Source organism: Chlorocebus sabaeus, chromosome X (assembly GCF_047675955.1).
Source record: "Chlorocebus sabaeus isolate Y175 chromosome X, mChlSab1.0.hap1, whole genome shotgun sequence".
Taxonomy (NCBI): Eukaryota; Metazoa; Chordata; class Mammalia; order Primates; family Cercopithecidae; genus Chlorocebus; species Chlorocebus sabaeus.
Window position 1 is genome coordinate 98,024,313 of NC_132933.1, and position 24,734 is coordinate 98,049,046.

Here is a 24,734-nt window from a genome sequence, read left to right on the forward strand (position 1 = left end):
GGAATAGCCTAAATTTCTATCAATAAGGGAGTGTTTAAATACATTATAGTGCATTCAGATTTTGTAACCTCCATGGTATATTGGCATATGGTTGAATGAAAAAAAGGAAATTGCAGATCAATATGTAGACAATGGTCTTATTTATGTAAATATAATATTAATGATGACAATCTGCTCTAAAGATGAAATTGTCTGGTCATAACATGGTCCTGCTGCCTTAGGATTGATAAGAGAAGGGGAAAAAGAGAGTGACAAAGGGGAGAGAAAATGAAAAAGGGAGGAGAAGGTAATAGAAAAGATAAGACAGAGAACTTCACATTTTAAATTGTATATTATGAGAGGAAGAGAAGAGTGTGGGTTCTGTAACTAGATTGCCTAAGTTCATAGGCGGGCTCTGTACTTTCTAGTTGGGTAATTATCAGCAAGTTACCTCACCTCTCTGAGCCTCAGTTTTTTCATCTGTAACACAGGGATAATAGTACCTATCTTTTAAGGTCCTTACATGGCTAAATTAATTCATGTTAAGCACTTAATGAAGGGTCTGGTGCATTGTAAGCATTCAGTCAACAGTAGCTGTTATTTTATTTGGACCAGGCACTGTGCTATGTACATGATATTACCGAATTGTTACCACAACCGGGGATCTAGTCTGTGGAAGCTAACTGTTAGAACTCATAAGCACAACACTGTATTCTAGGTCTGACTTCAGAGCCCTCCCAACTTGTGCTATAGTCACTTCTGGGTTCTATTGCCCTCCTTTTATAGTTGAGGAGATCTATATTCAGAGATAGATCAAGGTACCCTAGCTCTAGGTGGATGGTCTAATTCCAAAGCCCAAATGAGCTAATTTTACTGTCCTAGAGAGAAAAGAAAATAGGGAAGAGCCAGAGCTGGGGGAGGGGGTACACTAGAGGGAGGGGCTACTTTGGGTTTTATCTCTAGCAAGGAAGGGACTGAGATACCTTTGGGGCCAATGCAGGGCCAGCCCAGCAGAAGGCAGGGTGGGTGGGGCTGAGTCACAGGAGAAGGGATAAATGCCAGGTCCTAACCCACAGTACCCACCCGTTGTTCGTTCGTCCTCAGTGCAGGGCAACAGGTAAGAGCTGCTTTCAGCCTGGCACCCTCTCTCTGGTCTGCCAGCTGGTCTCTCAGGGCTGTACACACTGACTCTCTGGTCTGAGTAGATCTGAATTTTTCCTTTGTTTCTCAGAATCTGTCTCTTTTGCATTTTCTTTTTATCTCCCATGTCTCTTTCTGTCTTTCCTCATTTTCAGCTTTCTTCTCTCTTTTTCCCTTCATTACTTTCCTTTGTTAGTTTTCAAGATCATTCATTTCATTTCATCATTCTCTGACACTCTTGCTCTTATTTTTCCCTCCTCTGACTTCTATCTTTTTCTCTAAATTTCTTTCTCTTCCCCCTTTTTGTCTCTTTCCTTGGCTCTGTATTTCTGTCTCTGCGTTTCTGTCCCTTCTTCCTCTCTATCAAGAACGATGGCTTAATATTTCTTTCTGCAATTCCCCATTCCTCTCTCCCTTTGACTCCCTCTACCTGCTGGACTGACAGCAGAGCTCAGTGGGTCAGAGCCCATGGGGAGCCTAGGGATGAGGAGAAGAGCTAGGGAGGGAAACTAAGAGGATGTGGGGGTGATGAGATTGATGAATTGGGTAAGGAGAGATTTGGGGGAATTGAGAGATGAATAGTTAGCAGAAATAAGTGAAGATAGTGGAAGAGGAATGTAGTGTCACTATACAGAAAGTAAACAGATTTCCATTCTCATCCTAATTCGCTGTGAGGCCCTAGACAAGTCATTTACCCTCTGAAAAAAAGGCTTAGCCTGTAATTTCCACCACCCTTTCTAGTTTTGATGTTGTGATCTAAATTTTCCTGTTTCTAAGAATTTCTGATTCTCTGATTCCAGTTATCTAAAGTTCTATATGATTCTTCTGTGGTGGGAAAGTGGTACTAAGAAGAGAAGTAAGGCCTGATGTTTCCAACTCCTGAAGAGAAATTACCACTTCTCCTCCAGACCTAATTGACTTTTGCAAAGCAGGCCACAAAAGGGGTGGGGGTGTGGGGGACAAGGAATGCTGCAATGAGTGTTTTCTGGCTCTCTGCTGGGGTAGAGTTGCAGTTGGCCCTTTTGACCTCTGGGAATACAGATTGGGTGCTGACACGAGAGAGGATTTTAAAGTCATAGAGAAAACTTTTCAGTAATGATCTGTTATTTGGTCTGAAATTTCACCATCATCTCTTTGGTTAAAAGTATTGTTTTAAGAAGATGCCTGGCAAGCATTACCACACGGTAGGTGCATAAGTTATTAAATGATAGAGTAAATGAATATCCAACAGTACCTGAAATTCCACTGTAGTTACAGATCTGTTCCTTTGGTAAGGCGTTGGTAACAAATGGCATATGACCTGGAAAGAGGCCTATGTTAGTGCAGCAGAGGAGATAAATGTCTAGAGTCAGGCCCTCAGTCAAGAAAAAAAGGTAGTAACATTTGAATCACAGATCCATAATGGTTAAGTCAGGAATCTCTGGAAACAGATTGCCTAGGTTCAAATCCTGCTTCTCCTATGTACTAGCTTTCTGATCTAGACAAGTTACTTAATCTTTTTGGGATTCAGTTTCCCTATCATCACAGGGTTGACATAAGAACAGGGCCTGGTACAGAGGGCTCTGTGAGTGTTTGACTATCAGAACTAGGTGGGATCTATGAAATTATCTAGCCCAATGTCAGTGGAGAAACCGAAGCCCAGAGAGGGGAATTACAGAGCCCAAGTTCACACAATAAATTGTACAGGATTGGGACAACAATCAGTCTCTAGCTTCCCAAACCCAGCCTGGCATATTCATGTGACTTCCCTTAGCATACCTTCATTTTTTCTACATGGGAAATGGAGAAAATAAAAATAATAAAGTCTATCAATTAAATATAATAACTAACACTTTTTCACTGTTTACTCTGGGATAGGTACTCTGCTAAATGCTTTATATGGATTATCTTACTGAATCTTCACAACATTCCTGTGATGCAGATTGTCTTTGTTATTACCAATATTTTCCAGATATAAGATGTATAACAGGGAAGTGACTTTCCTAAGGTCCCAAAGCTAGTGAGTGGTGGAGCCAGGATTCAAACTCAAGTAGTTTGGCTCTAGAGCCTATGCTCTTTATACCCTAAATTGACTAAAATGCTTCCTTGATTCAATTTTACTCACTCTAGTCTCTTGGTGGGTAATGAGATGGAATAGAAACAGAGCCCATGGTAACTAGACTACAAGGTCGTGAGTATAATGATGGCCAGGCAGAGTGAGGCAGAGCAAATTTCAGGAAAGGAATACTAGAACAAGAGAAATGAGAACAGAAGCTTGAAAGAACTTGAGAATTCAACAAATTCCAAGAAGTAGTCTATATTTTCCCAGGACTCTGAGCATATCATGGCCAAAAGCCCCCTAGTAATGACATGTGTTTAATTTCTTCTGTTTTTATATACAGGAGGTAGGCCTTCTCCACCACCCCAAGGCAGGACTGGACTTTGCCTCCAATATTGGGGGCTTTCCTTCCCACTACATACCCCAATGTTGTTGGCATTATTGTTGCCAGTATTGATGTTGGGGGAGTTTACAGGAGCCTGGAGCCTCGTCATCTGCCTTGCTTGCACTTCTGGGCTATCCACTTCTTACCACCAATAGCCAGGGCCAGCTCTAGCCAGATGCTCAGACGTGATTCCAGAAAGGGGCTCCTCTTCTCTCCCACGCCCTGGTCTCAGCTTGGGGAGTGGTCAGACCCCAATGGCGATAAACTCTGGCAACTTTATCTGTGGTCTACAGGCTCAGCCCCAAGTGCTTTAGCTTTCACAAGCAGGCAGGGGAAGGAAAACACATATCTCCAGATATGAGGTAGGCACTGGATCCAATTCCTTACCTACCATGTGAAGTGGCCATAATTACCTCATATTTGACGGCTGATGAAGGCCAAGATCCAGAGAGGGGAAGTAATTTGTACAAGAACATCCAACAATGAAATTGGAGAGCTGGAATTTTAATAAGAAAAGCTAACATTTACTGAAGATTTACTATGTGCCAAACACTACCCTAAAGGCTTAACTTGGATTGTTTCATTTAGTCCCTCCAACAACCCTTCTGTCGTTTCCAATTTCAGGGCCCACATGCCTTGGCCCCACATACAAACCCAGGCTGCTGTGACAGCCCATGAGAGGGGGAGAGGTTGCTCTGGGATGGAACAAGAAAAAAGAGGTTGTTTTGTGAGGTAGGGGGAGGGTGCTTATTCTATGAGATCAAGAAGGGAGGGAGATGAAGGAGGTTGCCATATGAGGACAGGGCCATGAGCTGAACTGTCCCTCACAACATAAGGCTGAGGGTGCTAGTAGATTCTACTCAGTAACTTTCTTCACAGTGTCAGGGCTTTAGTCTTCCCACACTCTCCCATGTCTCTCCCATTGTACTGTCCCTTATCTTGTCTCACTTTTTGACTCTGTCTTTCCAATTTGCCCTTTTTCTTTACATCTGTCTCTCCTTCTTGCTCTCTCTAGCTGTCTTTCTCTTGGTGTCTCTCAGCTCTCACTCCTCTTAACCCTCATCCCCCCGCTTTAGTCACCTCTCTGTCTCTATCCTTTGATCTTGTCATTTTTCTCCACGCTCTTCTCTCTGTCCCTTGGTCTCTCTCTCTCACCTCCCTCAATTAGGGCCACGATTCTCTTCCCCAAACTCACTTAGCCTTTTGCAATTTCTGGAAGCATTTATCTTTGTGTCTAACTGACTCTCTACCCCTGCTGGATTCTCTCCACTCCTGCTCTCACTTCTATGAATCTTTGTATAATCCTCTAGACTCATTGATCTCTCCTCATGTCCCTTTCGTGTCCCTTGGTCTGTCTGTCTCTGCCTTTATCCCTGTGTGCGCTATCCCCACCTCCTTTTTCTTTTTTCATTTTCTCTTTATCTCAACTCAATCTCTGTTTTCATCTTCACCCTGTTCCCTTTCCCTCTACCTTTGGTCTCTTTTTCTCCCTCAATTTCTGTTCTTTTAACTCTACCACCACCACCACATCTTTGTTCTCTCTCTACTTTCCTCCTTTTATCTTTCCTACATTTTCTTTTCTTCTAGCTTTTCTCCTAGTCCCTTCTCCTTCCTCAATTTCAGACTCTGTTCATTCATCAATTTACCCCAAAATTCAACAAATATTTATTGAGTGCCTGTGAGTCATTTGCTTTCTCTTTTTCTGATCTCTCTGCCCCCTTTCTCTTCTTTGTCTTGGCCTCTGCCTATTTCACTAACCCATAGACTATGTCTTTGTGCCTTGTTTTCCAGCCCCACTGGGACTTGCTTTCACCTCTTCCTAGATCTGTGCTTATCCAAGAGACAGGAGCAAATTCAAAGACAGCATAATATCAGGCTGGTGGCACATAGTCTGTAGGACCTAGGCCCTACCCTTCCTTACTGTTCCCTTGATTTCCTTAAACTGATACATTTGACCTCAAGCTCCTTCTCCCTCTCTGGCTGATCCTGCTTAGGAAACACCCTGGGCCAAGCCTCAGGAGCTCTGCTCAATGACATATGTTTGCATTAGCAGGCTGAATCTTCACTTGGCTAAGACCAACATTCTTAGAAAGATTCTTGGCCTTAAGTATTGATCAAAGGGTTAGTGGGTTGGCAGTTCTCATCCTGCCACATGAAAACACATTTCAGTGATCCTCATCATCACAGAGGTAGTCAGTGCCAGAGTGAGTCAGAATCCAGGCTTTCTGACCTCCAGTTAGCACTCTTTCCTTCACCTCTTTGCCCAGTAGTCAGTTTCCTATTTCTTCCTCTATGATGTTTTATTGGTACATGTTAACATTGGGAAAGAAGTTCTTTCCCTGGAAGGGCAATAAGAGCATCTCAGAGGCAGCAAGTTTTGGGTGGGAAGCTGAAGATGAGGATCAAAGGCCTGGCTTTTGGCCAGGCCCTCATGATGGAATCTCATCTCTTCCATGTCTTCTGCAGGACTTCGGGCTCAAGATGGTGACTGCAGCCATGCTGCTACAGTGCTGCCCAGTGCTTGCCCGGGGCCCCACAAGCCTCCTAGGCAAGGTGGTTAAGACTCACCAATTCCTATTTGGTATTGGACACTGTCCCATCCTGGCTACCCAAGGACCAAACTGTTCTCAAATCCACCTTAAGGCAACAAAGGCTGGAGGAGGTAAGAAGAGGCTGCTAGCAAAAGGGGAGAATGTTACTGTCCTGGGGTAAAAGTTCCAAGCCATACTGGCCATCTTTGCCTAATAATTAGGAGGGTTCATGTGAAAAGTGTCAAGATAGCATGAACTGGCCCCAAAATATACCCAGGATCTGTCTTCTGCCAGGTCCTCCAGAAAGGGTCTCATTCTCGGCCAGGCGCAGTGGCTCATGCCTGTAATCCCAGCACTTTGGGAGGCCGAGGCGGGTGGATCACGAGGTCAGGAGTTCAAGACCACTCTAGCCAAGATGGTGAAACCCCGTATCTACTAAAAATAAAAAAATTAGCCAGGCATGGTGGTGGGTGCCTGTAATCCCAGCTGAGGCAGAAATTACAAGCGTGGGAGGCTGAGGCAGAGAATTGCTTGAACCCAGGAGGCGGAAGTTGCAGTGAGCCAAGATCGCACCACTGTACTCCAGCCTGGGCTACAGAGCGAGAATCTGTCAAAAAAAAAAAAAAAAAAAAAAGGAGAGGAGAGGAGAGGAGAGGGAAAAGAAAAGAAAAATTATCACTGTCATGTCCCTCACACACTATACTCCAGACATGCTGAAACTACTTAAAATTGCCTAAATCAACTACTGTGTCAAGAGTTTGTGCCTTTGCTCCTGTCAGATTACCCTCTCCTAGACCCCATACTGGAGAATCTCATACTTCTCATTTGACACTAAGCTTTAACATTAATCATCTCCTCTGCAAAGCCTGCTTAGACCTCCAAACTGTCTAATTCCAATTCTGGCTCATTTCCCCTCCCTCTTCTGGACTTCAGTAGCCCCTTTACTTCCTCTATCCCAGCACTGTTCACAATGTGTCTTCAGTGTATGCCATTCTCACCAGCTTAGGAGCTCCCCTAGCACAGGGACCAGACTCATCTATCTCTGTGTCTCTATGATAGCCTGAGATAGGGCTTTGGGGTACATTAGATCTAAGTAATTATTGTTGAGCTGAACTTATGACTAGAAATGCACCCCAAATTACTCTCTTACCTTTGCATAGATTCACCATCTTGGGCCAAGGGCCACTGTCCCTTCATGCTGTCGGAACTCCAGGATGGGAAGAGCAAGATTGTGCAGAAGGCAGCCCCAGAAGTGCAGGAGGATGTGAAGGCTTTCAAGACAGGTTGGAGTCAAGTTCCACCTTATGCAACCTTTACTCCTAATGCTTGAACCCACTACATCACAGTCCTGAGCTAGGCTAATACAAAAGCAGCCAGTACACATCCCATGATAAGAAGTCCATTCTTTCCAGGGGAGCCATGGTAGGCAACAGTTTAGGCTGTATGCTGAAACACACGATTCCTGACAAACGCACATGTACAGGCTCCTGAAACTTTTAGTCATTATTCTAAGATGAGCCCCCTAGAATTTTGACTCCTCTTTTTCAGGTGGCTAAATTGATCCCAACAGGCTGGGGTCCCACATTTCAGCAAGACCACTCTATGAGAATATGGATTTGCATGAAAGAGAAAGAGCTGGGAGTAGGTACCTCCTTTAACCAGGGTGCAGATCCCCAGGTCAGCTTAATTGGTGCAGACCACCCAAGATAATCACCCTTGAGGTATGGCCACACTGTTGGCATCTTTCATAGGCCCATTTGGAATATCATTAAGGACAAAAACTTCAAAATTGAAATTTAATGATGTTTAGAAAAGAAGAGTAAGGTACATTATCCTGCATCTACTTTCTAAATGCAGGACCCAGGATGGTTGCCCCAGTTACCTCACCCAAGGGAAAATCCTAGTGGAGAGAAGTATGAGTCACCTTATAGAAGGTTTCCTAACAATGTAATAGTCTCTATTCAGGGAGATAAATAGAAGCTCACCTTGGAGAAGATTTCTTCTCGCTGCAGAAGGTGTCCTTACCTTATAAACTTGAATTTTCATATGTTGCGTTGAGCTTAAAGAGGACAACACGTGCTTTCTTTTTCCCCCATTCTCTTCATGGCCAATGAATCTCACGTTCCATCTCAGATCTGCCTAGCTCCCTGGTCTCAGCCAGCCTAAGGAAGTCATTTTCCAGTCCCCAGGAGCAGAAGCAGATCTCTGGGAAGGTCACACACCTGATTCAGAACAATATGCCTGGTGAGTTTGCTGAGGTGGAAATAAAGGGGATCAGAATAGGGAAGGCATTCTGAAAGGGCCTCTGTCATAGTAGGGGAAACAGCACAGAAGGGCCTTGGAACCAAAGGAAATTTGAGTTTAGAATTTAATGCTGACACTTGCTGGATCTAGGTGTTTTGGCAAGACACTTTCCTTCCATGGCATTTAGTACCTACCTCAATAGGTTACCATGAGAAGAAAATAAAATTACATTTATGGAAGTGTTTCTAATGAGTCTTCATTAAATATTAGGCTTACTCCCATTATTTCTTCTCCATGCTTCCCTCAAAAACTCTCACCCTTCATAGAGCACCTTTTTCCCATTCCTATATGTGTTTATGTTCATTTTCATAATGACATTTGCATTATTTTCTAATATAAAAGGAATATGATTCATGGTAAAATATTTTTCAACATATACAGGAAAGTATAAGGAGGGAAATTTAAGTCATGCAGAGTTCCACCATTAAGTTTTTGCTATATTTTCTCCCAGATATTTTTCTATGGCTACACACACACACACGCAAACACACACACACACACACACACACACACCCTCTGCTCTCTTCACCACACCCACGTTTTTGTTAGAAGTGTGATCTTATTTTACCTGGAGTTTGTTATGCCGTTTTGTTTACTTAAAAATACGTCATGGGTATAGTACGGATTCAATATCATTCAGTTAATCAAGCATCTACAATGTAAGTTGTTGTTTCCAATTTTTTGTATTCTCTCAGTTTAGATTGTAGGTTGGTTTTACATATATACAAATGTACTCAAAGAAAATGTAGAGTATTACTTTTTTCAATTTTTATTTTTACCTAATAATATCTTGCTATATATTTTGCTCTGTGCCTTTTTTTTCACTCAACAATATACTGTAGACATGCTTCCATTTGAACACATATGTATCTACCCTACTTTTCAATGCTTCCAAATATTTTGTAGCATAGATATAACAGAGATTATTTGGCTACTCCTCTATTCGATTGCTTCCAATTTTTTCTATTACAAACAGTGGTGCAACAAACATCCTTGAATGTATCTCCTTGTGCACACAGGCAAGTGTTTCTCCAGGATAGACAATCAGAGGTGGAAATTCTTGGGATGGAAGGGTGTGTACATTTTCGATATTAATAAATATTGCCAATTAGCCCTCCAACGTGGCTGTACCAGTTATCAAGAAGGGAATCCATAGTCTCATACCCTTACCAGCACTTGATATTATCAAACTTTAAATCTTTATCAATTGATAGGTAAAATTTTGTTTTCCCAGTTTTATTTTTCCTGATTAATAATCTTTTTCTACATTTATTCTATGCCCATTTTTCTACTGGGTTGAAATTTTTCATGTTAATTTTTCAGAGATTATGTAATAAATTCTGAGTATCAATCATTTGTCTGTTAATTATGCTGCAAATATTTCTCTAGATATGTCAGTATGTGCATTTTAAAAACTTTTGATACATATTTCCAAACATCTCTGCAGCAAGGATGTTGCCAATTTGCACCTACAGCAGCCATATAAATTGCTGTCTGCAACATGATTTCTGTCTCATGTAAAGAGTTCTGGAGTTTAACAAGCCCTTTGGCAAACATTATTTCAATTTATCCTAGAAATAAAGTTACCCCATCTTGTAGTGGTAATGGTTAAAGAAGTGGGCTCTGAGTTACTTACTTGATGAACACTTACTTGCTGCATGACCCTGGTCAAGTTACCTAACACTTAATGCCCCAGTTCCCTCATCTGTAAAATGGAGATACTAATAGAACTGTCCTTGGAGCATTGTTGTGAGGAATAAATTAAATATTTATAAAGTTCCTAGGAAAGAACTTACATGTATTAGGCATTCATTAAATGTTAGCTATAATAATATAATTGAATATTAGCTATCTTTATTAGTATTATTATGACTACTAATACTATAGCAGTAATAATACTACTATTATGATGTGCCATTTATTAGTTTGAATATATTACATGTTGTTGGTTGTCAGATGCTCACAATTCTCCAAGGAAAGTATTATTAGCCTCATTCTACAAATAAAGAAATTTAAAGTAAGAAAGAAGATTCATGACTTGTTCAAGGCCACACCGCTAGGAAGTGGCAAAGAGACTGCTAGAAACAAGATCTGTTGATACTCCTTCCACTGAGACTGAAAGTAGTGATTCTAGTAAGGAGGCTGCCACACCAACCCGGGAAGAGAGATGAGGCCATAAAAAAGTCTAAATGAATGTGTGAATGAACTACTGAGTGAAGGAGTGAATGAGTAAGCAAAAGGATGGCTGAATAGAGAATGAGTAGAGAGTTAATGTGGTCCAATAAGTCAATGACTGAGCACATAAATGAATATGTGGAAAAAGAGTTGGAGAACTCAAAATCAGCAACATGGGTAAAATACAGACTAGCCAGGAAGAGACTTAAAATGAATTCTTTTCATCCTCATATCTGCTCCTGCAGGAAACTATGTCTTCAGTTATGACCAGTTTTTCAGGGACAAGATCATGGAGAAGAAACAGGATCACACCTACCGTGTGTTCAAGACTGTGAACCGCTGGGCTGATGCATATCCCTTTGCCCAACATCTCCCTGAGGCATCTGTGGCCTCAAAGGATGTGTCCATCTGGTGTAGTAATGATTACCTGGGCATGAGCCGACACCCTCAGGTCTTGCAAGCTACACAGTGAGTAGTAGGCTCTCAGCCATCAGCAGTGGCCAGAGGAGATGAAAAACCACACATAGGAAAAAAAAAAAAGGCAGAACTGGCAGTGGAAACCTGGGTTCTACCACCACTTTTTTGTCCAAGGTCCTCCACCATATCTATTCCTTGGATATGAACTAAGTCAACACACCATGTTTCCCAAACTCTTGGGTGTCCAATGCTATGGAGGGGAAGGACGGGAGACCAGGCAAGGCCCACTCTGCCTGAGTTTTTAATCTAGCTGCAGAATTAGTATTGCCAGAGATGGAGTGTGACCTCCTCTGGGTCTTCCAAACTACTCAAGCTCAACCTAGCTTCTCCCTCTCTCCCTGAGTACCTCCAGTCCTAGAAGGAAGGCACATGTCTCCCTATCCTCCCCATCCTTCCCTCTACTTTGTCTCACAGGATACAGTGTATATAGGATAACTAATTCAACATTGACTCCCATCAAGGAAGGGAAACCTACCCAGTTCCTCGATGCCTGACACGTTTTTTTTTCTCCCTTTCTCCTGGCCAGGGAGACCCTGCAGCGTCACGGTGCTGGAGCTGGTGGCACCCGCAACATCTCAGGCACCAGTAAGTTTCATGTGGAGCTTGAGCAGGAGCTGGCTGAGCTGCACCAGAAGGACTCAGCCCTGCTCTTCTCCTCCTGCTTTGTGGCCAATGACTCTACTCTCTTCACCTTGGCCAAGATCCTGCCCGGTAAGCCTGAGGCCTGAGCTTTGTTCAGGGCTGGTATCCTGCAATACAGCATCCAGTTTCACTGGTTCCATCTCTCCTTCCCTGTATTCGGAGTTCCCACTCCCATCATTCTTCCTTCTTATCCACCTTGCATATCCTTAACACTGGATAATTATATCCCTCTGCTTTCTCCCTTTCTGCACCTAGAGAGGACCACTACTGGGGAACATTACCCAACCTCACAGAAGGGAAACACTATAAATTCATCACCCCCCAACTCAACTGGGCTCTTAACACACATAAATAGTTATTTTATGTCTCCACAGGAGCTTTTTCAAACTTTTTCTCCTCTTCTGAAACCTCTGACTACCTTCTCATTCACACTTAACAAATAATCTCACATCTTACTTCACAATAAAAACAGAAGCCCCAGAGAATCGTTATTTATTGCCACCAAACCTACAAACTTATCTAATTGTTCATCTAGCCTTGCCTCATTCTTTCCTTTTACAATGGAAGACATATCTCTCCTTCTGCCTAAAGCCAATCCCTTCACTTGTACACTGGTTCCCATATTCCCAGTCTCCTACTTTCTAGTCTATAATGTCCTCACCTCATATGCCTTGTTGTCCTTCTGCCATGGCCCAATCCAGAATGAATACAACTCTCCATCTTCACTGTATCAATTCTGGGCTCATACAGTTGCTCAGACAGGAGTCACTAAAAATTCATAGTCTTAACTTCTACTGGGTTCTCCATGCTCTCTGGCAATCCCATTTCCCTGGTCAGTTCCCCAAGTTTATGGTGCAGTTTTGCCAAACCACCATTATCCTCAGCCTTCCTGCACCCCCTCCTCCCCATCTCCCTCAGCAGATGACTTCATGTTCTACTACATTCAAAATAGAAGACACCAGACAGCAATGTCCTTGACTCCCAGCCACATAGCACCTACAAACTCATAAGCATCTTCACATGTCCTCTCCTCACTCCTTCTCTTCTGTTATAGTGGAAGAAGTATCCTTTTTCTTGTGACTAATCCTTCCACTGTTGCTCTGTGCCCCATTCCTCTCTACCACCTTAGGAATCTTGACCTATTGGCTCTCTCCTCCTCTCCTGTATCTTCAGCCTCTCCCTCTCTTTAAACATGTTTTCAGGTCTCTTGCATCTTATAAAAAAACATTGCCTCAACCCCTCATCACTCTCTAGCTACTGCCCTCTTTCCTCCCTGTAACAGGCAAACTGCTTGAGAGAAGTCTCTGCTCTATCTAATTCCTCACCTCCTGCTGATTCTTCAGCACAGCAAAAATATTACCACCACTTCTCAGAAACTTTTTTTGAGTTCACGCATAAGCCCCAACTAAACTCAACATCTTTAAGATTTTTTTGTCCATCCCCTCCTCAACCATTAGAATTCAACTTCTTTCCATCTCTACTGCCAGCATCCTAGTCTGATCCAACATCATTTTTTAAAGAAAATTTTACCTTTGCCCTCTGATAATCTATTCTTTACAGCAGTCAGAATTTTTTTTTAATGCAAAACTGTGTTTGTTGCCCACCACCTCCACCCTGGTCAAAACCCTTAGGTGGACCCACATTCCCCCAGGACCAAATCCAAATTTCTTATCACAGCTTCTAAAGTTCTCAGTAATCTGGCTTCTATATATCTCTCCAGTCTCACCTTTTTGCATCCCTCTTCTCACTATTTCATTCAGTAATACATTCATTCATATACTCATTCGCTTACTTATAAATCAGTCATCAGTTTATTTATCCATTCATTTAATAAATGTTTACTTAGCATCTACTATGTGCTTACTCTTATACTGTACACCAGAGACAGAGAGATAATAAGACGGTTTTGCTCCCATGCAACTCCCAGTCTGCTTGTCTTTCAAGCCATGTTCTCCAGAAAGCCATAACTCATTTTCCCAGGTGGAAGTTATCCCTTACTCTTATAAAAAGGCCACAGTTCCTTGATGGCAGTGCAGTTAGTGGCAGGGGTTGGGGAGGTCCAGGAATCGACTCCCTCTACCAATTTCACATGCCCACCTGCCCCACCAGGATTGCCCAGTAAAAAGCCCTGCATTCTTCAAATCTTTCTGGACCTTAGCTTTAACACTTGTATAGTAAAGCGATGAATCCCATGATCACTAACAGACCTGCCAGCTCTGACATGCCATGAGCTTGTGATTCCAACAGTAAAAGCCTGATAAATATCCATCCCTGTAACCACAAGCAGATGGAACCACAAGCTACCTGGAACGGATGGAATTTCATCTAGACTAGGAAGAATCTAGCATCAGTCCAAGCCAACAAGCATTCCCTGGGGTAATCCCTTTTCCATGTCTTGATCCTATATGTTGAGGAGAAGGAAAACAGGTCCTGTCCTCAAAGAACTCTGAAGCTTCTTGGGAAATTAAATGTTCTTCCATCCTAAGGCAGTCAGAGGCTAGACCAGGGTTACAAATGACTGGAGGGAAGGATGTAGGGGTTAGAATTTGGGAACAGTGAAGACCTTCTAAGGGAGAAAGAAGTGTCACAAAGGTTCCCAGAGAAGGAAGAAGCAGAGCAAGGTCTTCGAAGAGAAGAAAGGGTTGGCCCTTTTCTTTGCCAGGTCAAACCTGAAGGTTGAAGTGGGAGTACTGGGACAGAAGCTTAAGGATTATGTATCTGCTTCCTCAGGGTGCGAGATTTACTCAGACGCAGGCAACCATGCTTCCATGATCCAAGGTATCCGTAACAGTGGAGCAGCCAAGTTTGTCTTCAGGCACAATGACCCTGACCACCTAAAGAAACTTCTAGAGAAGTCCAACCCTAAGATACCCAAAATTGTGGCCTTTGAGACTGTCCACTCCATGGATGGTATGTATATGTGTGAGTGTATGTTTACTAGTGTTGGTCTCACAAAAATCATGATGATGATGATGATAACATTATAACAGCTAATATTTATAGAGTGTTTATTATGTGCCACGCAAAATTATTAGTATTTTACATGTATTCATTTAATTTTCTGAACAATTCTATGAGATAGGTGTTATTATTTTTTGACTTTTTTACATGAGGAAACTGAGACATAAGAGTAATTTGTCCAGGCCGGGCGTGGTGGCTCAAGCCTGTAATCCCAGCACTTTGTGAGGCTGAGACGGGCGGATCACGAGGTCAGGAGATCGAGACCATCCTGGCTAACACGGTGAAACCCCGTCTCTACTAAAAAAATACAAAAAAACTTGCCGGGCAAGGTGGCAGGAGCCTGTAGTCCCAGCTACTCGGGAGGCTGAGGCAGGAGAATGGCGTAAACCCGGGAGGCGGAGCTTGCAGTGAGCTGAGATCCGGCCACTGCACTTCAGCCTGGGCGACAAAGCGAGACTCCGTCTCAAAAAAAAAAAAAAAAAAAAAAAGAGTAATACACAGCTAGTAAATGCCAAAGAATGGAGACAGCTATTACATTCATTTATAGGTAAAGAAACTAAAGTTCAGAGTTGGCATCCAATTCATCTTGAGTGGCTCAGCAAATTGGCGCTAAAGTATTTGCACCGTAACACATACAACTCCAATTCCTCAAGTAACACTTCTCTTGTTAGAAATGATATGTAAATCAATAATCCCAGTGTTTGGTTTTTATGAAGGAAATTTCAAAAACCATTGCCCAGGATTTTTTTCAAGGTCCAGTATGAAGCATTGGGGTCAAAACAGGTTTTCAAGTCAGAGAGACCTGGGTTCAAATCCCACCTTTGACAATTACTGGCTATGACCATGGGTAACTCTTTAACTGTCTAAGCCTCAATTTTCCCAAAGGTAAAATATCTGGTTGTAAGAATTAGAGATGATAGAAACCATTCTAGTTATTATGCTTTTGTAGAAATAAATGATCTTCACACTCCTACCTCCTTTCTTTGCTCAATTGAAACAATGTCCAAAGCTTTCTATTACTGGCCCCATTATGTAGAAATCATGTGTTTTAGTTATCCCCTTATGGATTTATTTAAGGGAAGAGGTCAACTCATTTCAGTTTGTCCCTTTTCCAACTGAAACAAGAGTCCATAGTATTTCCTGATTTAGCTATCTTAAGTGGCATGTAATGACTATACACACAGGCTCTAAAACTAGACTATCCATGTTCAAATCCTAGTCTGACCATTTACTGGCTTGGGCAAGCTTTTTAATTGCTCTGTGTCTCAGTTCTCAGTTGCTTATTTGCAAAATGTAAGTGATAATAATTAAATAGGTATGCAAATTAAATGAGTTAATATATGTAAGGAACTTACTATTATGCCCACTCCCACATTTCTAACACTAGCAATAAAGTAAAACTATCCTATTCCTTTTGTATATTTCTACCACTGAGACTATTCAAATTCATTATTTCTCTAGTGGAAACTATGTTGGTACCATTCTACCTCATTACATTTGCAAATAAATTGTTCTTTATTTACCTATTTTTGGGGTGCAAACTGCCTAAACTGTTGATCCTTAGGCTGAATCTCTCCCATTGAAATGATGCTTGAACCATCACACTGTCATTTGTCTCAGGTTCTACCTTCTGTAGTTGACTCCCCTCAGGTTGTCCTACCAATTGCTCACATTTTTAAATCCTGGCTTGGAACCCCTATTTCCACCTGAAGATGTTTTTTCTGTATTACAACTCCTTGTACCTCAGCAGTTTCCAGGGAGTACAGAGGGATACACACAGATTGCAGGAAAAGAAACAAAAGAGGCAGTGAGAGGCTGAACATGGCAGAAACAGGAAAACAGACATTGTCAGAATGAAGTAAAAATAGAAAGACAAAGAGTCAAACCTTGATCCCAGGCTGGGGAACACACACGCATGCACACGCACACACATACACACACACACACACACACACACACACATACAGAGAGAGAGAGAAAGAGAGAGAAGGCAGGGATGAGATACAGGCAATCAACCCATAAACAGAGGTTTGGAATAGTTGTAAATGAAGGTGCACATCCTCCTTCCTCTCTACAACACCCTTTTCCAACCCACAGTAGGCATCTCCACACTGGAAATGGAGCTGGGGAAGGGTTATGATGTCCTACCTCTATCCCTTGGCTTTGCTCAGGTGCCATCTGTCCCCTCGAGGAGTTGTGTGATGTGTCCCACCAGTATGGGGCCCTGACCTTCGTGGATGAGGTCCATGCTGTAGGACTGTATGGGTCCCGGGGCGCTGGGATTGGGGAGCGTGATGGAATTATGCATAAGATTGACATCATCTCTGGAACTCTTGGTAAGTGAATGTTTTGGGCCTTCTTATATACCCTCCAGAGATGAGGCCCCTAAAAAATTCTCTTCTCCCTCCTCTCCAAAGCTATAGGGGTTGTTTGGACAGAATTCACAGCCCCAGGCCGCTGCCCTCCTGGACTCCCTCTCTCCACTGGCATCCCACTGCAGAGTTGATGAGAAAGTCTAGGAGAGTTTTTTGAAAAGACCTTGAACTAGGCCAAATAGTTAGATTCAACTTGAGTATGTGAAGAGCTGTGTTTCTAAATCCCTCCCCCACCCTAGCCCCAAGCTTCATGTTAGCTCCACTCCTGACCCTATCCAGCTAAAGGTCCCCACCCAGCTCCTACCTATCTAGTCATTGCATATGGCGAGACTTGAAAGTCCTATCTCAAAGCAGCAGAATTATCAGCTCTGACTGCCCTGTCATGGACAGATGAGCAGAGGCCTGGGAAGACAGCCTGGAGCCCCATCTTCGGTGCACCCCCTTGGGTTATCTGGCACATGATCCTGTTCCTCTGGGACTGATTACGGGATCTGTGTATGTCTTCTTACTTTCTGTCTCCAGGCAAGGCCTTTGGCTGTGTGGGTGGCTACATCGCCAGCACCCGTGACTTGGTGGACATGGTGCGCTCCTATGCTGCAGGCTTCATCTTTACCACTTCTCTGCCCCCCATGGTGCTCTCTGGAGCTCTAGAATCTGTGCGGCTGCTCAAGGGAGAGGAGGGCCAAGCCCTGAGGCGAGCCCACCAGCGCAATGTCAAGCACATGCGCCAGCTACTCATGGACAGGGGCCTTCCTGTCATCCCCTGCCCCAGCCACATCATCCCCATCCGGGTGAGAGCCCCACCCTGCCCATTGCCCTCTCTACCTATTTCTTCTGGGAGCCTCCCCACTCCCAACACACCTGTTTCTGTCTTTAATTACTTGCTTTCCTGCTAACCATTCCCCTTATTGCCAGCTTTGTTTCCCTTTTTGAAAAATTATCAGCCATTTTGGATTAACCAGTCTTTTCCTTGCATCAGCCATTACCTCATGCTTATTAGATTATCCTAACCCTAACAATAGCGAGTGTTCACAGCCTATAATTCAGAGTTTTTCAAACTGAATCAAGACAATTAATGGGTCACAAAATCAGCTTAGTGGGTTATCATTAGCATTAAAAAAAAGAAAAGAAATAGAATATAAAATGTTGGAGTACAGCACACATACTAAGGCTATCAATTTGTGAAAAATTTGTATTCGTTTTGTGTATGTGCATATATACATGTATGTGTATGTGTGCGTTTATGATCATGGTGTAAAATGTACTTCTTATTGAGAATTGAGGGCAGAAAAATAAAATCAAAAGCCATAGTACTAGCTGCTACTTTGGATCCTCAATATGAGTGTTTACTGCCTTTAAAAATGAACTGCTACTTCTTTCTTAAATGACATGTATTCGTGTGAGTCAGTAAGCCAGGGCAGGGAAAGGACACTTATTTGTGACAATTTTGTGGATGAGAAATAGTCACTGCTTTTTAGACTAACCTAGTATTTCCTTTAAACACTCATTTTATGAATTAATTTAGTGACAGCACCCCATAATTGGCTTGGGGGGTTCTGGAATTGGCTTGTGGGGGGCATCTTCTCACCCAGAACCATCCTAAACTAGGATATTAGCTAAGTAAAATCAGTGTGCTTGCTCTGCAAACAGCTTCCAAATAGGGCTCCTGGTACCACCACTGCTCCATCCTTTTCAAATCAAATTGCTAGCTCTGAGCTCCTCCTTGATAGAAATTCTGGAGCTGCCACTAAGCCCCTAATGAAAAAAAAAATCTATCCCAAAATTCAGTGATGTTCCCTGATCTAGTTCCCTCCACCTGCTTAATGGATGGTGGAGCCAGGGTGGCAGGTACTGATAAGCCTTTCTCCTGAGTCCAGGTGGGCAATGCAGCACTCAACAGCAAGCTCTGTGATCTCCTGCTCTCCAAGCATGGCATCTATGTGCAGGCCATCAACTACCCAACTGTCCCCCGGGGTGAAGAGCTCCTGCGCCTGGCACCCTCCCCCCACCACAGCCCTCAGATGATGGAAGATTGTGTGGGTAAGTTCTCAACATGGGTGCCTACAGGACCTCCCTCCCCTCAGCCCCAGGATCTGAAAGAGAAGCTGAGAGGACAGAGACCATTCAGTTTACAAAATATTTCTGGAACATCTAATGTGTGCCAGCACCTATACTAGGGTCACAAATAAATGAGAAGCAGCCCCTACACTCGTAGGGCTCCAGTTTGGCTGGGGATACCGTAGTAGACACAAACAATGACATTAAGGGATGATCAAAGTTCCAAAAGGCAGTGCATGGTAGAGTTGTTGGAGCAGAGAGGAGGGGCCTGACTCAGCCTGAGGGATCCAAGACAGGCTTCCTAGTAGAGGTGACACCTGAGCTGAGTCTTGCAAAGTAAGTGGTATTAAAACAAAGAGGGCATGGAAGAAGTATTCTTAGCAGAGGGAAGAGCATGAAGAAAGGTGAGGAGAATGAGAAGCAGCCAGGGATATATCAAGAACAATAAGCAGGTGGTATTGGAATGTAGGGTCATAGGAATGGAGTGGGGCAGGGGAGTATCAGTCTATGTCTACAAAGACAATACGAGATAGAGACTGAATTGAGAGGCTTGTAGAGCTGAGTAGTTTGAGATTTAGCCTGAAAATGCCAGTTTAGTCAGTTCACCTAATGTTTGCTGGATTTCTTTTTTTTTCTTTTTTTTTTTTTTTTTTTTTTTTTTTTTTTTTGAGACAGAGTCTGGCTCTGTAGCCCAGGTTGGAGTACAGTGACATGATCTTGGCTCACTGCTACCTCTGCCTCCCGGGTCCTGGTTCAAGTAATTCTCCTGCCTCAGCCTCCCAAGTAGCTGGGATTATAGGCACGTGCCACCATGCCCAGCTAATTTTTGTATTTTTAGTAGAGATGGGGTTTCACCATGTTGGCCAGGCTGGTCTTGAACTCCTGACCTCATAATCCACCTGCCTAGGCCTCCCAAAGTGCTGGGATTACAGGCATGAGCCACCAGGCCCGGCCTGGGTAGTTTTTAATGCAGGGCCTGACATTGAGCAGGTGCTTATTCTAGGCCTGCTGGATGAAAGACATGTAGGCAGTTGATGGTCTAGCAGAGGAGCCAGATATAGATGGTACTGGTCCAGTATGACGAGCTCCACTATTCTGGGAGCTAGAGGGCATGGGCACATTATGGCTAGAGAGGGTGAGAAGGATGAAATTGGAGAGGCTTTGTGAGTAAGGAAGTTTTTATGATGCATGTTGAAGTACATGTGAATATGTTGTAAGAATATTCCAGAATAAGGGAATTCCATGAGCAATGACCTAGAGATAGGAAAGCAGGGAGTATGTATTGACAACATCATTCTGTTTGTCTGAAGCATGGGCAGTATGAGAATTCAAGGAAGACAAGCTAGGTAGGCGCCATTCATTCATTCATTCAAAAACATTAAATAATGCTGGCTAACATTAAGTACTTACCATGTGCCAAGCACTGTTCTAAACACTTTACACATATTAACTCATCTAATCCCCACAGCAACCTCAAGAGTTAGAGATCCTCTTATCATTTCCATTTTGTACATGTGGAAGTTGAGGCACAAAAATATATAGTCGCTGATTCAAGGTCACACACCTTCTAAGTTGCAACTGGGAGGTCTTTCTCTACCTCCATGGTCATAACTGCTAGGTCTACCACCTCTCTGAGTTGATGACCCAGGCTCCTGGGCCTTTTGTTCAGTATTCTCTATTGCTCCGGGCTGCAATTATAGAGCTCAGTGTTCTTGGTTCTCTGAATGTCCACTTAGGCTAGGCTTTTGTAAGAATATATGAGAGGCATCCACAATGGCTCCACCAGTCCCTAAGTTCCACAGCCAATCCATCCTGAAATCCTGCAAAAGTTCTCTATAATCTCTCTCAAACCTATTTGCTTTTCTCCCTTGCCACTTCTTCAATCCATGTCAACATGATTTTTTCCTAATTTCTCTGCTTCTCTCTTGCTCCTCTCAAATCCTTTCTCGATGCTGACCACCAGAGGGATTTTTCTAAAATCCTGACTATATTGCTCCCTTGCTTAAACCCCTTCATGTTTCTCTCTAGACTCTAAAGCAGTGGCCTCCAAGGTGAGGTATGCAAAATGATTACAGGGTGAAGGAGCAAAATATGTATTAGAATTTTATGTTTTTTTAATCTTAAAAATAGGAAATCAAGCATTACTGATACTGATCTTTAATATACAGACTGACAATTATACATATATATAATACATAAACAAATATACAGAGATTGGAGGTACATGCTAAAACATTTGTACTGATAGCGATGTATAGTCCAAAATTTGGAAACCATTGACATACAGGACAGAGTTGAAGCTCTTCAGCATAGCATTTAATGCCTTCCATATGGTGATCTCTATGCCCTCACCTCCTCCCCACATGCATTTTATTTTTTCAGCTACACTGAATGACTTGTCGTTCCCTCATTTTTCTTTGCTCTCTTACCTCTGGGACTTTGCTCGTGCTGCTCTCTTTTGATTGGAATGCCCTCCCTCACACTTTCCTCTGGCTTACTTTCCTTCATCTTCTAGACTTAACTTAGGCATTCTTTCAACAAATATTTATTGAGTACCAACTGTGTGCTAGACACTGTTCTAGGCACTGGGGATGCAGTAGCAAACAAATCAGACACAAAATTCCTACCCTCTGGAGCTTACATTCTAGTGGAAGGGGATAGTAAAAAAATTTACTAAAAATAAGCAAATTAAATAGCACGTTAGTCCTAAGTGCTATGGGGAAAAATAAAGCAGGATAAGGAGAATGGGATAAGGGGGCAGGGGCGAGTTCAGAGAAGGGTCGTAGTATTAGAGTGGCAAGGGTAGAAGACGCTGAGGTGAAACTTGAGCAAAGATTTGAAGGAGGTGGAGTTAGTGAGGCAGATATCTAAGGGAATGACATCCCGGGCAGAGGGAACATCCTGAAGCAGGGAAGACACAGGAATATTCCTTTTATATTTGAGGAACAGTAAGAAGATGGGTATGGGTGGAATGGTATAAGTGGGAGACAGAAAAATTGAGTACATAGAGGCAATGTGGGACCAGATTGTATAGGGTATGGTAGGTCATCAGAAGGATTTTGGCTTTTACTCTGAGAACCCTTGAAAGGATTTGAGCACAGGACTGATATATCTGACTCAGGTTTTAACAAAATTGCTCCAACCTCTATGTAGAGAATACACTAAAAGGGAGCAAGGCTGGAAGCAGGGAGACCCAAGAGTGGGCTACAGTAATATCCCAGGTGAGAGATGATGGTGGCTCAGCCTTGATCATAATGAAGGCAATAAGAAGTGGTCAGATTTTGAAGGTAGAGCCAATGGTCTTTGCTGTTAGATGGGATATAGGGTAAGAGAGAAAGAGAAAAATAAAGGATAATTCCAAAATTTTTGAACTGAGCAACTGGAATTGCCATCCACTGAGATGGGAAAAGTTGAAAGTAGAATAGCTTGGTGGAAAGCAGGGACATGAGTAGCTCAGTTGTACTTATAAGTTAGAAATGCATACTAGGCATCTAGGTGGAGATGGAGAAAAGCCATTGATATACAAGACTGGAAACCAGTAGAGAGGCGTGAGCTGGAGATTAAGATTTCTGAACCATCAGCATATAGGTGGTCTTTAAAGTCATGTGACTAGACAAGATCAACAAGGGCATGAACACAGAAAAGGCCAAGAACAGAGCCCCGGAACATACCTGGGGTACTTTCTCCAGCTAGGTCAGGTTCCCATCTCTGGGTTTTCACATCCCCAGGTGGACCCCCTACCCCAGGTTTCCTGGTCACAGCACCAATGACACAGTATGGTTACTGTCATTATCACTGTCCTCATAGGGCTTGGAGTTCCCAAGCAGATAGTCATTCTTGGGCCACAGCACATCCTATACTTAGGGAGTGGTCCAGGCCAGGACAGTATGGCTTCAAATTGTGTCAAAGGAGAGCTTCCCAACCTTTTATTATATCCCAGCATCCAGATACAAATGGTAATACTCACGGCACACACAGGAGCAAACAGAGTAGGCTACTTCTGGCCCTGAGGTATCTTGAAGGGTTGAGGGGGATCAATATCTTGGTGCATCTGTACTAGATTTGGAAGATCTAGTCTAACTCATTCTTTCCCTCCCCTCTCCCAACCACCTTCAGAGAAGCTGCTGCTGGCTTGGACTGAGGTGGGGATGCCCCTCCAGGATGTGTCTGTGGCTGCCTGCAATTTCTGTCGCCGTCCTGTACACTTCGAGCTCATGAGTGAGTGGGAACGTTCCTACTTCGGGAATATGGGGCCCCAGTATGTCACCACCTATGCCTGAGAAGCCAACTGCCTAGGATTCACACCCCACCTGCACTTCACTTGGGTCCAGGCCTCCTCTGTCTTCTGCTTTGTTGTGTGCCTCTAGCTGAATTGAGCCTAAAAATAAAGCACAAACTGCAGCATGTGTAGCCTTTTATTGGACAGGGAACAGACAAATGCACTCTACCTGACTCCCTCAGACAAGTGGCAGATCTGAGGAAACCATAGGTCACTTGTTGGTCACCATTCCATTTTACCAACAGGGAAACAGAATGAGAAAGAGAGAGGAAATGCCCAAAAACTACACAGTGAGTTGCACAGAGCCGGGATACTAAGCAGATTTATTTGAAATGGCTCTTCTCCAGTGGTTTCAATAAAAATCCAGGGATTGACTCTTCACTGGTAATCTGGACCCTGGAAATCTGGGCCCAGGGTAGCCCCTGAAGCCAGGAGATGAGTCAGCCCTAACCAAATTCCCTAGAAAGGAGTGGCTCCCCAAAAGCAGAGGTATTTTCCAGAAGGGGATATGGATGTCTTCCTCAATCCATTATCCTCTCTCCCTCCCATGGCATCCCACAGAACAGGATTTACCAGTCCAATTTTTTTTTTTTTTTTTTTTTTTTTGAGACGTCATTTTGCTGGTTGCCCAGGCTGGAGTGCAACGGCACGATCTCAGCTCACTGCAACCTCCGCCTCACAGGTACAAGCTATTCTCCTGTTTCAGTCTCCTAAGTAGCTTGGATTACAGGCCCGTGCCACCACACCTAGCTAATTTTTTGTATTTAGTAGAGACAGGGTTTCACCATGTTAGGCTGGTTGTGAACTCCTGACTTCAGGTGATCCACCCACCTCGGCCTCCCAAAGTGCTGGGATTACAGGCGTGTGCCACTGCGCCCAGTCTACCAGTCCCATTTTTCACAAGTGAGAAGAGGCTTGGCTAGAGCAAGCACTGTGTTCAAAGCAATGCTTCCACTTTCCAGGTCACAGTATACGGGAAACATTTCCATGGCACACTTAGGGGCACTAATGATACTACTTGCTAAGCAGGTGATCTTCCCTGAGACTTGTGTGATCTCAGGCCCTGCCTGGCAATGCTGAGGGCTGAGGACCCTATTTCTTTCAACTCTGTAACCCACTGGGGCAGCTGTGGGGCACACTAGTTGGGAAGCTCTGGTTTAAGGCTACATAGCCCACCTCCCTTGCTGATTTAACTGCAGCAGTACAGTAAACTCCTACAACCAAACAGAGAACTCTTTATGGTGAGCACTGCTCCTCACTCCTCACTATTCCCTCCTCCCTCCTCCCCTTTCCCTGGGAATTATATTATTGGGCTACAGCCAGCTGGCAAACCCAGTATTGAGATAGCTTCTTTGACTCAACTTTATGGAGTACATTCACAATGTCCACT

At 43.4% G+C, this 24,734-nt stretch overlaps 1 protein-coding gene across 2 annotated transcripts; it reads left to right on the forward strand.

Annotated features, from left to right (window-relative positions):
* Nucleotides 1-986: 986 nt before the first annotated feature.
* On the forward strand, nucleotides 987-23,466 carry ALAS2 (5'-aminolevulinate synthase 2). Of its 2 annotated transcripts, XM_007991842.3 has the most exons (11): nucleotides 987-1,096; nucleotides 6,009-6,204; nucleotides 7,234-7,356; nucleotides 8,207-8,317; nucleotides 10,798-11,020; nucleotides 11,556-11,740; nucleotides 14,402-14,581; nucleotides 16,804-16,968; nucleotides 17,530-17,798; nucleotides 18,885-19,047; nucleotides 23,182-23,466. In XM_007991842.3, the coding sequence occupies exons 2-11, from the start codon at nucleotides 6,024-6,026 to the stop codon at nucleotides 23,343-23,345; spliced, it is 1,764 nt and encodes a 587-aa protein (XP_007990033.2). In that variant the 5' UTR covers nucleotides 987-1,096; nucleotides 6,009-6,023; the 3' UTR covers nucleotides 23,346-23,466. The 2 variants fall into 2 exon arrangements, with proteins under 2 accessions (XP_007990033.2, XP_007990035.2); XM_007991844.3 differs by lacking the exon at nucleotides 8,207-8,317.
* Nucleotides 23,467-24,734: the final 1,268 nt, after the last annotated feature.